The 16,166-nt window shown below is 42.0% G+C and overlaps 1 protein-coding gene across 1 annotated transcript in view; it reads left to right on the top strand.

Annotated features, from left to right (window-relative positions):
* Positions 1-16,166, top strand: part of Ryr2 (ryanodine receptor 2) — a 569,025-nt gene that overhangs the window by 363,822 nt on the left and 189,037 nt on the right. Inside the window, exons 30-36 of the mRNA XM_087896432.1 lie at positions 4,473-4,681; positions 5,877-6,229; positions 7,505-7,619; positions 9,437-9,597; positions 11,339-11,501; positions 11,836-11,922; positions 15,399-15,625. Of these exons, the coding sequence (XP_087752558.1) occupies positions 4,473-4,681; positions 5,877-6,229; positions 7,505-7,619; positions 9,437-9,597; positions 11,339-11,501; positions 11,836-11,922; positions 15,399-15,625 (1,315 nt within the window). The remainder of the gene's footprint in view (positions 1-4,472; positions 4,682-5,876; positions 6,230-7,504; positions 7,620-9,436; positions 9,598-11,338; positions 11,502-11,835; positions 11,923-15,398; positions 15,626-16,166) is intronic.

The following is a 16,166-nucleotide window of genomic DNA, read 5'->3' as shown; positions in this document are numbered from 1 at the left end:
ATTATGTATATTATATCATATCATACCATATCATATTATATATAACTTTGGATTAGCAAGGTTAGCTTTGTACAAGTCCCTGTCCACCATCTGCTTTTGTAAATAAAGTTTTATTTGCATTATAGCTATGTTAAATTATTTATATGTGTGTATCATACACATATATACATGTATGTACATATTCAATCTATTAGTATGAATTTGATGAAAAAAGAACCTATACTCACGTTACTTCTATAATTTATATGAATAAATTATATAGAAATGGACTAGAGAGATGGCTCATTGAATAATGATAATAATAATAATAATAATAATACTTACTTCTGTTGAAGAAGACCTGTCTTCAGTTCCCAGCATCCACAAGCTTGTATTTGTAGGTGACTCACCATGCTGTATCTCTAGTTCTAAGGGATCTGACACCATCTTCTGTTCTGGTCTCAGTGGACACATTTGGTACACAAAAATTTATTCAGGCATACACATATACACATTAAAAACAAACATTTTATAAAATTATATAGAAATAAAGAGAAAGTTGATGTTTGGTATATTTCCCTCCTTCATAAAGAATTGAAAGGATGTTATCAAAATAAATCTCTTTAAAGCTTATTATAAAGGCTGTTCTAAAGCATAAGCATTTTTAATGAAATTTAATTATCTTTACCAACTCCTTGAGTAATGTTAGCTCTAAAACAGCATAAGAAATAATGTAGTCATTCTTGTATATGCCACCTAAAATGATTGCATTTCAACGTTGTTAATTAGTTTTATTGCTCTTTCCTGATTCATTTGTGTCTTGCATGCATGTGTTTGTGCATGTGTCTGAAGCTCCATGCTCCAGTATGGCTATTCTAAATGTGTAGAAGTTCTTTGAGATGGATAGATGTTGGATCTGGCTAATCTGACTCTATTTTTTTGTTTTTTGTTGTTTTTTTTTCAAGATTTGTTCTTTACAATAAATCTTTAGTTATTAAACTTATTCCTATCATGTAGGTGTTAAAGGAAAAGGGATTAAATCTCAGATTATATACAACAGGCAAAGAGTCCAGTAGGTATTTTGAGTGGAGCTAAGACTGAGAGCTGAGTGTCAGGCTCTTGTCAATCTTTCCACAGGACTGACTGCCTGAATGACCTGCTCTTAGATACTAACAGTTCTGAGATGTTATTGATCTCTCCTTTTCCATCCTTCCTCTGGTCCAAATACCTCATCTTCTTGGAAAGATACCATGGTATTTGGTTAACCTTTTTCTATATCTTTTTGACCCCTCAGTGACTGGTGAGCAGTTTGGGGCTAGTATCTCTGTGTTAGTCAACTTTATTTCTAGTTTCTGGCACATGGCAGCAGGTATTTGTCAAAGAAACGTGTGGTTTCTCAATGAATATGAGCAACATGTCCCACATAAATCTCACGCCTGTTCAGAGGGATAAGCAGGGTTTCTTGTGCAGAGTTCTTGCATGGGGCTCACCACACAGCACTGAGTGTCAGACTTGAAGAATATACCATGCAAGTCATTGTATCCCTCTTATTCCAGCACATGTCTTCCTGGAAAGGATGAAGCCATGTGCTGTTTTAGCAAGTGAAGTATTGTGATGGAAACTGTCCCTTGTTTTCCTAAGAAAACACACATTTGATGGGAGAAATTTGTCAAGGGACATGAAAAGAGAAACCAAGAAATATTAAAAGTCTGTAGTAAATGGAGTGGAAGGCTGCGTTTCCGCCCGGTCCCCGGCTAGATTACCCCCGAAATAATTACACAGAAACTGTATTCATTTAAACACTGCCTGGCCCATTATATCTAGCCTCTTCTTGGCTAACTCTCACATCTTAATTAACCCATTTCTAATAATCTATATATCATCACGTGACTGTGGCTTACCGGGATGAGTCTAACCTATGTTCGTCTCGGAGAGGAGAGCCATGGCATCTGCCTGACTCTGCTTTCTTTCTCCCAGCCTTCTGTTCTGTCTACTCCACCTATCTAAGCTGCCGTCCAATCAAAAGGCCAAGGAAGTCTCTTTATTTGACCAATAAAAGCAACACATAGAAAGAAGACCCTCCTATATCAAAAGTCTTTCTAAAAGAAGTTTTTTTGGATAAACATTCTGGTGTCTCCCTGCCTGGAACTAGAGTGCTTGCTTTGTGAAATGCATTTCTATGAATATTTTCTTATATATGAATGAACCATTGAAGAATAAACTTTCAAAATCTAGATATTATTCCATAATATATATGTATATATATATACTTATTTGTCTATACATTTATAATGAAAGCAATGTAGACTTCTGAATCTTTATTCAGATTTAATGTCTTTTTCCATATGTAACTTTTTGTATATATCACTAGTTAACTTAATTTTAAAAATTAAACTATTTTAATTGTACAAAAAAAGGTCAGAGAAGTACAATTAGCACTCAGAAGTCCCCCATGGAGATACTTTCAAGTCTCCAGAATGTTATCAGCCGATAACTCTCCTACAAGCACAGTGATCTGAAATAAATAAATGCCCGTTGACCAAGGAGCTGACTCTTTGCCTCTTCAGTGGTGTAAGATGGTGGGTTACACTTCCTAATTGGCATGCATAAAGTTCATGTGTCTCCCATCTGTTAGATTTATCCCGTCCATCCCTTTGATTCCTTGGGGACCCTTATTTGCAGCAACTTTCTGACTGCTGGAGCGTGGGCTGTCAGGCACAGCTGCAGCTGATTCACATTTAACCACAAACTGCTAATTTACACTTCTCGGTGTTCATCTGGATGTGTCCTCCCCTCTCCTTGGTGGCAGCACCACTGCCCAGCCATTCCTTTGCATCTATACCTTCGGAAACAGACAGGAAACACTGTGCATTCTTATTTTAAGATTTACTTTATTATGTTTTTATTTTGTATGTGTGTATGTCTATGTGTGGGTAAGCCATGAGTACGCCACTGCTCTTGGAGATAGAAGGGATTGGATCCCAAGAGCTGGAGATACAGCCGTTGTGAGCAGCCCATGTGACTGCTGTGAACTGAATTCAGGTCTTCTGGTAGAACAGCGTCTGCTCTTAACTTCTGAGCCATCTCTTCAGTGCCATTACTGACATGTCTGTTACTGTCTTATGGCACAGAGGTTGGGCTATCTAATGTGGGGAGTCTTTGACATAATTTTTATTGTCTTCTGATACGGAGATATTGCCTAATGCTTCCAGTACCTCCAAGAAGGAAGAAAGTGTGAAGCCCACTGTCTTCCTGTGGGACCTACTTGAACACGCTAAGCTGTGCAATAGGCTTTGCTTGTGTGCTGGCTGCCCAGTGTTAATGTGAAACACTATGGTGAGAAATGAGGAGCATAAAAATTATTTTCCACTTGGAAAGAGGCATCCCACATCTGTTGCAAAAGTAACACTATCTAACATCATCAACAGTAGATCCCAAAGATCTCAAATAAACAGTTAGCAGTATTAAGACAATTTTGATCTTATCTAATAATGGGAAGATTAGCTGATTCTGCCTTTTGTTAGGTTAACTTATCAAGTATTTTATTAGTTTTTATCCCATTGTTTACTGCTATGTGTGCAAATTCATATGTTTGTGTATGTGATGTGTATATGTGTTCATTTCATTTAGGTATATTGTATCTATGTGCATATATAACCTATGTATAATACATATATACACACATCTATAGATATACATGCATTTGTATACATTTTTCCTCAGGTCTACTCTTAACTCATCACAGGAGGAAAAAGATAGTCTCCTCAAAGATCAGAGTAACTGTGAACATTTCAAAATTTTTTGGTTTTTTTTTATATGTATAGGTGTTTTACCTGCATGTATGTGTATGTACCATGGTACCTTGTGCTCAAGAAGTCCAAAATTAAGTGTTGCATACCCTGGAACTGGAATTATGGATGGTTGTGAGTCTGCATGTGGGTGCTAAGAACTGTACCCATGTCTCTGTAGGAACAGTACATGCTCTTAATTTCTGAGCCATCTTTCTAGCCTAGAAACCTTTAAAATGTTTGCCTCCAGCCATTTTCTCCTTGAGAATACTTACAAAGAAGCCAATGGCACTGGTCATGTCTGGCCTTGTGATATATCGAGCCCTTTGACTAGCTGAAGAACAAGGCAAAGGGGGCCACACCCCCCTTGGTTCTTGAACTTTCCTCTCCTTCACTAATGAAAGAAGGATGTACACCTGATGATTGTGGAAGCAGCGGGGAGGGGTCCTTGTAAGAATGGACATTCCAAGATTCCTGGAGGTCGGGTGGAAGAATGAACTTTTACAGGGACTGTAGTTAGTAAACCATGATGTCGGGATCATATACCTCTACTCTCATAATGTCAGCCGTTTCTTTGTTGCACTGTGTTCTTTCTAGGTTGATGTTTTTTCCGATCCAGGACTTGGGAAGCGATCTGCTTGCAATGCCTGGCTAAGAGACTCTCTCACTAAATGCTAAAGATGTTGATTCCTGTTTTTATTGCAGGCTTCATCCCTGTGTGCAGCCTCGGGGTGGCACAAGTAGGCAGGATGAACTTCGGGAAGGATGTCAGCACTCTGAAATATTTCACCATCTGTGGCTTACAAGAAGGCTATGAGCCATTTGCTGTTAACACTAACAGGGACATCACCATGTGGCTGAGCAAGCGGCTTCCCCAGTTCCTCCAGGTCCCATCAAACCATGAACACATCGAGGTTTGCTTTTCCTTGAATAATCAAGCCTTTTCTCAAAACTAGAAGTGGAAAATCTTTATGTATAGGAATGTCCACTGAACAGTGGTTGTGAAGATATTAAAATGCTAATTGATATGTGTTACATAGTAATGAATCTAAGGAAAGGATTGATCTCTCCTTGGGCTCTTTATCCAGTAACTGTAGCTTATCTGCTGATGAAAAATCTAATTTTATGCACTGACAGTGCTTGGATAGACCTGGATGTGTATTCTGTGACATGAACTGGTCAACCTGTCTTTAGAGTTAGGGCAGGACTAAATTATTATAGCTATCCTTAGCTTATCCACAGGGAATTGATTGTATGTTTCCCTTGGATACCAACATCTGCAGTTGCCCAAGTCCCTCATACAAAAGGACAGCATTCCTACAGAACCTACACAAATCAACCTATGCAATGTCAGAAGTTCCTAAATTACTTATGATATATAATACAATGTAAGTGCTATATAAATACCTTTGTTATATTGCTAATGAGAAAGAAGTGGTCATATTCAGTACAAATGTACTTTCCCCAGATATTCTGCATGGAGTTTTGGGTGAAGCACAGACGTGGAACCAGTGGGCAGATAGGTCTGAGTATATAACCACAGCATAGTGCCTCTAGCTTTACAATCTCTTACAAAATGCTGTTTGAGGTGGATCATCTTTGGGGCCTTTCTACATGAAATGCATTGATTATTGAAAACTTCAGGAGATTAACAGTGGTGATTAGAATGGGAACTATGATGTTCTAGTTTTGTTTCATGTTGCATGATAAAATTATCTTGACAAAAACAACATAGGGAAGAAAGAATTTGTTTTTGCTCCCAGCTCCAGGCTTCAGGTTTCAGGTTCCAGTTCATCACAGAGGGAGAGTCCCAGCGGTGGGAATTGGAGGGAGTTAGTTGGTTATATCACAGTCATTAGGAAGAGGGGGCAGTGATTACATGTATGCATGTGCTCAGCTCACTTTCTCCTCTCTAAGACAGTCCAAGGTTCCTTGCCTAGGGAATAGTGCCACCACTGGTGGGCAGGTCTTCCCACCTCAGTCCACCCAGTGAAGATTATTTCATAGACATGCTCACACGCCAACATTGTCCAGATGATTGCTTTTCCCAAGTGACTCCACTTTGTGTTGAGTTGACACTCAAAACTAACAGTCTCCTTCATCTGCTAGGTAACAAGAATAGATGGCACCATAGACAGTTCCCCGTGTCTGAAAGTCACTCAGAAGTCCTTTGGTTCTCAGAACAGCAACACTGACATCATGTTTTATCGCCTGAGCATGCCCATTGAGTGTGCTGAGGTCTTCTCGAAGACGGTGGCAGGAGGGCTCCCTGGTGCAGGCCTCTACGGACCCAAGAATGACCTGGAGGATTATGATGTGGACTCTGACTTTGAGGTTCTGATGAAGACAGCTCACGGCCATTTGGTGCCTGACCGCCTTGACAAGGACAAAGAAACCCCGAAGCCGGAGTTTAATAACCACAAAGATTATGCTCAGGAAAAGCCTTCACGCCTAAAGCAAAGGTGATTAGCAGAGATAGTGTGATGGCTTGTCTGGGCTGGGGTTCTGTTTGTGTGGGTACACTTGCACTTCAGTGTGTGTGTGTGTGTGTGTGTGTGTGCGTGTGTGTGTGTAGGCCAGAGGAGATGCTCAGTTGAATACGCTTCTCATTCTCTACCTTATTTTTGGGGGGGGGGGCAAAGTCTCTCACAGAACCTGGAGCTTGCCGGTTCTGCTAGTCCTTCTGTCCAGTGGGCACCAGGAATCTACCTGTCTCTGTGCCCCTCCAGTTCTAGGCCTTTTGCACCTGGCTGTTTACATGGGTACTGATGACCTGCACTCAGGTCTCAGGTTTGTGTGGCGAGCACTTTACCTAATATACCATCTCTCTACCCTTGGTCTGGATATTTTGAGACAGAATCTCAGTCTGTATGCCAGACTGGCCTGGAGCTCATGCCAATCTTCTCGTGTGGGCCTCCCATGTGTTGTCCCTACAGGTGTGAACCACTGAGCTCAGCTACAGTATGCTGTATATGGCTACCAAGTGGCTCAATCTGGAGAAGGGGGTAAAGGATTTTTAGTATTCATCTTCCTCCCATTCATTCATTCATTCATTCATTTATTCATTCTCAAAAGATTTTACAGAGGAGCATAACAGACATAGGAAAGTTTTTCTACTTTGTGAGCCCAAATGCCATCTGTTCAGATTTATCTATATTTACATTTTTAGTTGAGATTATCCCTCTAAGTCAGTGGTTCTGAACCTGTGGGTTGTGACCCTTTGGGGGGTTGTATAACTGGATATCCTGCATTTCAGATATTTACATAATGGTAATTCATAATAGTAACAAAATTACAGCTGTGAAGTAGCAACAAAATAATTTTATGGTTGGGGCTTACCACACATAAGGAACTGTATTAAATGGTCTCAGTATTAGGAAGGTTGCTCATTGCTGTCAATACTGTTTTTGATAGTAAATGTAAGTTGCTTTAGTATCTCTTTCTGCATTGATCAGTGATGCTCAAACGCAGTGCTATTGCCGCTCTGGTCAGGCCGTTTTTCGTTATAGAGATTCCCCCCTAAGAATTTAAAAGGGTGTTGGGTGATTCCCCTCACATATACCTGCTAGGTGCAGAGTTTTCCACTCCAAATTGGGACAACCAAACCCATCTCCCACTGTCGCCAGATGTCCCCTGGGAAGGAGAATGTCCCACTGAAGACATTTTGGCTCATGTTCTCCTATGCAAAGTGGGCAGAGCATGCTGCTGTCACTTATTCCTCCTCTCGCATGTTGCAGATTCCTGCTTAGAAGGACGAAGCCGGATTATAGCACAAGCCATTCTGCGCGGCTCACTGAAGATGTGCTTGCTGATGACCGGGATGACTATGAGTACCTGATGCAGACATCCACGGTACGTGCCTAAAGCACTCCGTGTACTTTCCATCTCCAATATTTGATATATTGTTATTGGAAACATTTTTTTCATTTTGGTTTTTTTAGGGGGGCGGGGGCGGGGGGTAAGGCAGGGTCTGCTGAGCTCAGGCTGGCTTTGAACTGGCTTTGTAGCTGAAGATGACTTTGAACCCCAGATCATCCTGCTTCCATCTCCTATGTGCCATGTGCTATAGACATATAATCTTATGTCACCACTCCCAGGTTTTGTGGTACTAGGGGGTGGTATCCAGGGCTTTCTGCATAATATGCAAACACTCTGTCAACTGTCCCCAGCCCTTGTTTCGTTTTTGGAGATGATATCTCCCTCTGTAGTTAAAGCTGCCCTTGAACTCTCGATCCTCTTGCCTCAACCTTTGTAGTACTTGGTATTATAGGCACGTGCCACCACACTCAGCTGAATTACATTTTAAATGCAATTATTTGCTTATACTGTTTAACGTATTTTAGGGATAGAAATTTTGAAGCAAAGCTTGTATTGTGATGTCTGTTAAGACATGAGAACTATTTAAAGTAACTGTCCTTACGGATATCTATAATTCAGGTTTGGACGTCTAGTCTGATGTTCAAATTTCTTGATGAAATTTGAAAATTCCACTGGGCTTTTCATAGTCCATATAATTAAGTAGATCTTAGCAAACTGTCTGAGAGCAGATCATACTTTTCATGTATGACCTCTGCCATTTCGAATCTTCAGAACTATGCATCTAGAATGCCAAATTGGAAAAAAAGTAGCTGTATCTTCTGTAGAGTGGTTCTGTGTTACTTTTTAAAGGGTGTTTGTTTTTGTTTTATATGTGTAAATGTTTGCTTGCATGCAAATATGTACATGGTGTGCATGAGTAATAGTGGACACACAGCAGAAGAGGGCACTGGATCCCTTGGAACTGAGTTTCAGGTAGCTCTAACCCATCATGTGAGCGTTGTGAACGAAAGCTGAGTACTCTGCAAGAGCAACCAGTGCTGGTACCTGCTGAGCTGCCTCTCTGGTCCCTGGGTGCATCCTTGTTTGAGTTTGATGCTCATGCCTCAAAGAAGCCAAAGAAATGACTTCAGATTTTGGAATGTTACATATAAGAGTAAGGTGAAGCCACACATATACAAAGAGGCCTATAACCAAAGTGAAGCTCTCATGAATTTGCAGACACTTAGGAATTGAAAATTTACCTGTCTAACAAATTAATGCTATCTTGTGTGTGTATGTATATGATATATATAAAACTACATGTACATATGATGACACACATACCTTGGAGTGCACAGACCTCCCATTATTTGTCATGTTCTCACAGATAATCTGAATTTTTTATTTCTTTGTGTGTATATATGTATATGTGTGTATGTGTGTGTATCTGTATGTGTGTATATGTGTATGTGTGTGTGTCTGTATGTGTGTGTATATGTATATGTGTGTGTGTGAAGGAGAAAGAGAGAGAGAGAGAGAGAGAGAGAGAGAGAGAGAGAGAGAGAGCGAGTGAATATGCTGTGTATGTGGGTGGGTGCCTGTGGAGGTCAGAATAACTTGGAATTGTAATGATGGACAGTTGTAAACTGCCCAACGTGTGTTCTTGATCTTCTAGAAGAACAGAAAATACTTATAACCATTTGATCATAATACTTTTGAATACTAGCCCCCTTTGCCCGTGCTATTCTAATTCAGCCAAATGCTCTTAAGTAAAGAAGTAAATGCCTGGGTAATTCACAGGCCCAGATGACACCCCCATTTTGTTTTGTCTTGCATCACACTGCCCACACTTGCTTCCCCTGTCTCCACAGTACTATTACTCAGTGAGGATCTTTCCTGGACAAGAGCCTGCTAACGTGTGGGTGGGCTGGATCACATCTGACTTCCACCAGTACGACACGGGCTTTGATTTGGACAGAGTGCGCACAGTGACTGTCACTCTAGGAGACGAGAAAGGAAAAGTACACGAGAGGTTGGTTCTTCCAGTGTTTTATACAGAACAATGCCTGAAAAACTGTTGGTAGGCCTAGATACTCTCGTTTCTTGGATTTTGTACTCAGGATATTTCCATTTATAGGATGATGTATTTCAGCCGTTGGTGTCCTCTTTTCCTATTATACAAACCAGCAAGGAATCTAAATATATTAAGAGCAAAAATCATATAATAAGAATACAGCGTCCTTTGGGGTAAGGATCATTTATTCTTCAGGTGATGCAACTAAGGACTTAGGTCACCAATTCTTGGCCTTTGTATTATGGACAAGAGATGAGTGAGTTGAGGTAGCGTGTTTATGGTCTGAGAAACCCCTTGGGCACCATGTGGTGGGGAGGAGAGTGCAGAGGCGGAGTGGGCTCATAGCGTAGAGTTAGATGAGGGACACGCCTTTGAACTCCGACTGAGGACCAGTGGATTCTTTCCTCAGCTTTGCCCTTGACTCGCTGTGTGGCCTCGGGTAAGTCAGTTACATTTTGTGTGCCATCCTTTCTCATTTGTAAAACACCGAACTCAAACCAAACCTTCAAAAAAGTGAAGCCGGCCATCTTCCTTGCAGACTAAGACAAGAGAAGATCCTCCCATTTGCTTCTACCCTGTGCTCCCATGCGATCCTCTCTGATCTGCTATGCCAGGTCTCAGAAAGAGTCTTCCATAGTGCTGCTTTCCTTCTTCAGCTGAGCCATCCTTTTTGGTGACCTGGGAAATGCGCTGTCCCTCCCCCAACACTACAGACAGATAAGGGCTTTTGCAAAAAGCCTCAAAGAGTACTCGATATCAGCATGGGACCCCAAATACCATGTCTTTGAATGAATAATCTGGTCATGCATTTAATTCTCAAAGATGACAATATAAGAAAAACACTGATTCATGTAAGAATGCTATAACTGACAGGTTATTAGCCTCGGAAACAGGATGAGGGAGAATCACCGAGTACCGGGTGCCGAGCGCAAAGAAATGCAACCTGCATTTGGATAACCCGAAAAGGACTCTATCCCAGCCTTTTTGTTTTTGTCTCCCTTCCTGCCTGCCTCTGGCTTTTCCTTGCTAATCTTGTGATTTGTTGGCTGTAATGCAACTAAGAGAATGGAATGGAACTTTCCAATGAAGGTTCTGGTGAAGGTGAAGTCAGATGGAGCTTACAGTCAGCAGTGCTGTGTGCATTGTCTACTTAGCTGTCCTTTGTAGCATTACCAGAAATTGTGCGTAAAGACACATCATCTTGGTCAGATATATTATTGCACTCATGGCTCGTATAGAATTTGCCTGGGGATTTTAATCGTGTTTAGGATGAATTCTCTATCTCAGAACAAGTAGTGGTGTGTGTGTGTGTTGGGGGGTAGTGGTGAAAATTCAAATCTGGATAGTTATTCAAGAGTCAAACTTTTTTGAACCTCAGGATAAAAGGGTCCAGTTTGGTTTGAGTATTTTTGTTTTTGTTTTTATTTTGCCGAGGAGGTACAGATCAATTCTTATTTGGCCTGTCTCCATTAGGTGTGAAACTTAGACATGCGACGGACCTGGTGTAAACTGTCCTTCGCAGTCAATGAAGTACTGCTCAGAATCACAGACTTGGGCCCATTCTGCATCTCTCCCATTATGGCATGAGCTTGTTGCTTGCACAGCATAATTTAGGCTTAGCTGGCAAGATACACTTGCTTTCTCTCACGATCGTGTTTGTGGAAGGATGCAAATGTGAGTTGTTCTTTCCTTAATTCAGCATCAAGCGCAGCAACTGCTATATGGTGTGTGCAGGGGAGAGCATGAGCCCTGGGCAAGGACGAAACAACAGCAGTGGTCTGGAGATCGGCTGCGTCGTGGATGCTGCCAGCGGGCTGCTCACATTCATTGCCAATGGCAAGGAGCTAAGTACTTACTATCAGGTATGTGGTCCGAGGTAGCCTTAGGCTTCTGCCCCTGCTAAAGGGAAGCACATTTCCTAAGATGAAAAACTCAGAAACAGCTCTGAGTTTATGACATGTGCAGTTTTCTTTGGCATATTTGCAGTACCGTAAGCCTTTTGGAGTTAACAGTATTTCCCTCCAAAGCCGCCTGTGCAGTTATGAACCCAGTGATTATTGACAGAATATTCACAAGATGAAAGGGAAAGTCTCTAGTCTCCTTCTGTCATGGGCCTCTTGGTTGTTTTAAAGGAAATGCCTGTCTTTTTTGTCTCCTTCCTTTACTAATACCCACACTCTCACTTGTTCATTTAAGGTGGAGCCAAGCACAAAGTTATTTCCTGCAGTTTTTGCACAAGCTACAAGTCCCAATGTCTTCCAGTTTGAGTTGGGCAGAATAAAGGTAAGAAAGCCGCTATTGTAGTGTGCTGCTATTGCTGTAATAAAACACTGACCAAAAGAAGCTTGAAGAACTTCCAGGTAAGAGTCCATCACTCAGGGAAGTCAGGGGAGGGAACACCGAGGAATGCTGCTTGCTGGCTCCCTCGTGGGCTTTCTCAGATGGCTTTCTTATGAGGCCCAGGAGCCTAGCGCTGTTACCACCCACAGTGGACTGGGCCCTCCTACACCAGACAAGCCCATTGTGAAGATAATAATTTGTCTATTTATTTATCCTTTTATTTTTATTTATTATTGGTCCTTTGGCTGCATGTATGTATGTGTAATACTTGTGTGTGTCTGGTACCCTTGAAAGCCAGAAGAGGGCATGTGATCCTCTGACACTGGAATTACAGGTGGTTGTGAGCCTCAAGGTCAGTGCTGGGAACCAAACCCAGGTTCTCTACTAGAGCAGAAGTACTTTTGACTGCCAAGGTATCTATCACTCTAGGCTTTAATTGAGGTTCCCTTTCCCAGGTGACTAGGCTGTGTCAAGATGATAGTTAAAAACTAACCTGGACAGACTATAATATTGCATTTCTGTTATTTTCTATTAGTACCTAGCATGTACAAAATGATACTGTATTTTATTACCAATATAGATATTCTTTAGAGGAAAGATAGCTCATTTGAAAATCTCTCTCAGATCACTGTGATAACATAATTCAAGTTTCTTTGTTTTGAATATATTGTTTGATCAAACAAAGCTTATAAAGGAAAAAAAGTCACCAAATTGCATACAGTAAATCATTGATCTGGTAACCAGATGTCAGCCCTTGACACCGTGCATTGAGGAGAGAATGATCTGTGGGATTCTCTAGGAACATAGATGGAAGAATAGCTAAGAGGCACTGGGCAGAGGAGGTGGAGATGATATTTGGGTTGATTGCTTTACCTATCTAGGTACCTATCCAGGTACATTTACTAGGAGAAGGCCCTCCTGACGGAGAGAAAGAAGAAGTTGGGTGAAAATGGTGAGATTTAAGTGGTTCATTGTGATGCTCAAGGATTCCTGCTGGGGCATGGGTAGAGAGTGACAAGTTCAAAGTTAAGAAATATAGGACACATGCTATGCTGAAAAGTTGGCATGTATTATGTAGGGTGTTTACTGACATTTGAAGAGGGGTGTTGAGTATAGTGTGATTTGCCTTGGAATGGTCTAGTGGTAGGAAGATGGAGGTACAAAATGAGGGTAGGCGTTGGTTAGTGTGTCCTGCTGATCTGATACTGTCTGATGGGGACTGTGTTAAGGGCCTCGAGAGTCATAATGGAGAGGACCTGGAGGGTTCATACTGTTTCCTGGGAGAAGGCAATAGGACTTGACAACAAATTGTTTTTTATAAGATTAGCTAATTGGATTTTAGCACCAAAAGCAAGGCCGATATTCAAATTTTATCCAGTTTGGGTGATTTGGGAATGTTCATGCCACTGCTAAACAAGCTTGTTGAAACTGAGGAAAGAAATTGGTTTTCCTCTTGTGATTGTAAAATTTGGGTGCCAGGCATGCTCTGTCTGGATGAGTGTGGTTGATTGTTTCCAGGCTGAGCCAGTGACCTGCGGCTTGCTCAGCACATTTGCTGAACCACAGCACAGGTCTGTAAAATGTGGTTCTCAGTCTCTGTTGAGCGGAGTGAAAGCAGCATAAATAACAATATTACCATCCTGATGCTTAACATTGTCTCAATGCTCTTACATATGCATAATGCATACATATCTATAGTTAGAGACAGGGAGGGGAAGAGAGTGGGGGAAGACAGGGAGACAGAGAGATGGGGACAGACAGACTGAAACACATGCTATGCTGAAAATGAAGACTTTTTTTTTAGTAATTCAGAAATTAGATGGAATTTATCTTTGAGAGTTAGTGAAATACCTGCCTGCCGATATAAAATAGAGAAGATGGAGGGATGGAGAATGTTGTTGTATCAATTAAGGAAGAGGTCTCCATGAGAGAGATTGAGAACAAACCACCAGGAATGTAGGAGGAAAACTGGGGAGGTATGTTAGACAGGCCACTGTGTGTGTAGAATCTGAGTGGCCAACAGTCAGAGATCAAAGATGGCACAAAATGGCCAATGGAACTTGAAGAGAGGGAGCTTGTAGATGTGTTGGCTGGGAGGATTTTTGGTGAAGGACGAGAAAAATTGCCACAAAATGCTAGGAGAAGCTTTATGGCAGTGAATTCAAGCGGGATGTTAGAGTAGAGAAGAGAGTGTGACTGGAGGTCAGAAGGCCTCCTTCCCCCTCACCCCTGCTCTGAGTCAGCAGGGAACGACTCCAAAGGCCTCCCAGGGGTTTCCTTTATCCTTGCTCTTTGCTTGTCACACTAGTCTTGAGTGACCCTCCTGATTTGAGTCATAAGTCAGGTTGGAGCATCCTACTACTTAAGGGTGAAGATCAGGTACCTGATAATGGCCTCCCACCTCTACAACCAGCTGACATTCATGGCCTGTCTCCCTTCCCCCATGCTGCCCTTCCTCTCTCCTGAGCTCCTGACCCCCTTTCCTGGTTCTGTCTTGGGGTTCCTTCATACCCTCCCTTCCTGCTTTTCTTTATATCTCCAAAACGGAAGCTGTAAGAGAGCGAGGGTTTTCTTCGCTTTGTTCATTAACATATTTGCAGTGTCTAAAACACCCCCTGAGCTCTTTAGTAACCGTATTCTCTTCTAGTCATAAGAGGGGATAAGAAATAGGAGGAAGGGTAGGTAAAGTATCTATAGAAAACCGTTCAAGGCTGTGGAAAGGGAGGAGAGACTGAAGCTCAGGCGGAGAGGTCAGACATTGTTTTTAGTGTCCCTGTTGGAGGAAATCAGGAAAAAATGTAAACAACATGATGGAAAAATACATCGGAGCCAAGCAGAGAACTTTCCATCTGAAGCTAGAGGAGGTAAGGCCGGCTGAAACCGCCCATTCGAGGTTGAGGAAGGATGAGTTGTGCCGGTTACTGTCAGGTTTGACTTTCATGGGAGACACATGGGTTTATCCACACGGTTATCTCTGTGCACTGCAGGTTATGTAAAGTGTGCTTAAAGCAGGTGATGAGAGATGATGAGGAAGAGAGCTTGGTCGAATCTCCTCTAGTAAAAACATGTTTGGTACCCTGAAGGCTCGCCAGTTTCCTCTAGGACTAGCTCTGCGAGGGAACCTGATCAATCAGCCTATGCTTGATCATGCTTGCGTGGTACACATGGGAAGACACATCCCTTGACTGGTGTCCTTGCCCTGAAATTCTGAAGTTTCAGCTGTTTCCTCACATTTTTTTTTCCATTTGTTCTTTCAGAAAATTTTAAGCTAATTTTCTATCTTTTGTAACTTCACAATCTTAATTCACGGTGCTCTTATTTATACCGGCTCTTTCCTGTGTAGCCTATCAGTCGGTGTGTTAGAGCCCCAAGTGACGTGAGCAATAACCCTTTTCTTTCTTATCTGCTCCGTGCTCTAGAATGTGATGCCTCTCTCAGCGGGATTGTTTAAAAGTGAACACAAAAACCCCGTGCCCCAGTGCCCTCCACGTCTGCACGTTCAGTTCCTGTCACATGTTCTGTGGAGCCGGATGCCCAACCAGTTCTTGAAGGTGGATGTCTCTCGAATCAGTGAACGCCAAGGCTGGCTGGTGCAGTGTCTGGATCCTCTGCAGTTCATGTCCCTCCATATCCCCGAGGAGAACAGGTCAGCCCCAGGCGCCCATCACTGCTTGATTCAGCATTAAGAAGTACACTTTCAGGATTGATGAAATAAAATGTGTTTCAAAAGCATGGTCTGGAGCAGGAAGAAGATAAAATGCGAAGACTCAAGTTTGGTCTCCAGAACCCATGTGCCAAAGACCCAGTGTGGATATGGTGGTCTGTATTTGTAATCCCAGTACTGGAGGGGGAGAGACAAGCACATCTCTTGGGGTCACTGACCAGCCAGCCGAGCCTCAAAGTAATAAATAGAAGGTATATGGCTCATGAGGAATGGTACCTAAAGCTGGCCTCTAACTTCTACACACACACACACACACACACACACACACACACACGCACGCACACACATTCACACAAATGTCCTGTGTAGCTCAGGCTTGAGTGTATTTCTCAATCATTTTGTTGTCTATGAGATTCACTGAATCAATAACACCCAGAACTGGGAGATCTTGGGGATGAGATCCTAGGGACCACTTTATAAAATTCTTCATTTTAGATGCATGAAAAACCGAGACCAAGGAGCT

Source organism: Myodes glareolus, chromosome 14, assembly GCF_982192425.1.
Source record: "Myodes glareolus chromosome 14, mMyoGla1.1, whole genome shotgun sequence".
NCBI lineage: Eukaryota > Metazoa > Chordata > Mammalia > Rodentia > Cricetidae > Myodes > Myodes glareolus.
The sequence above is the reverse complement of the archived record's forward strand: the minus strand, read 5'-3'. Positions and strand labels throughout refer to the sequence as shown.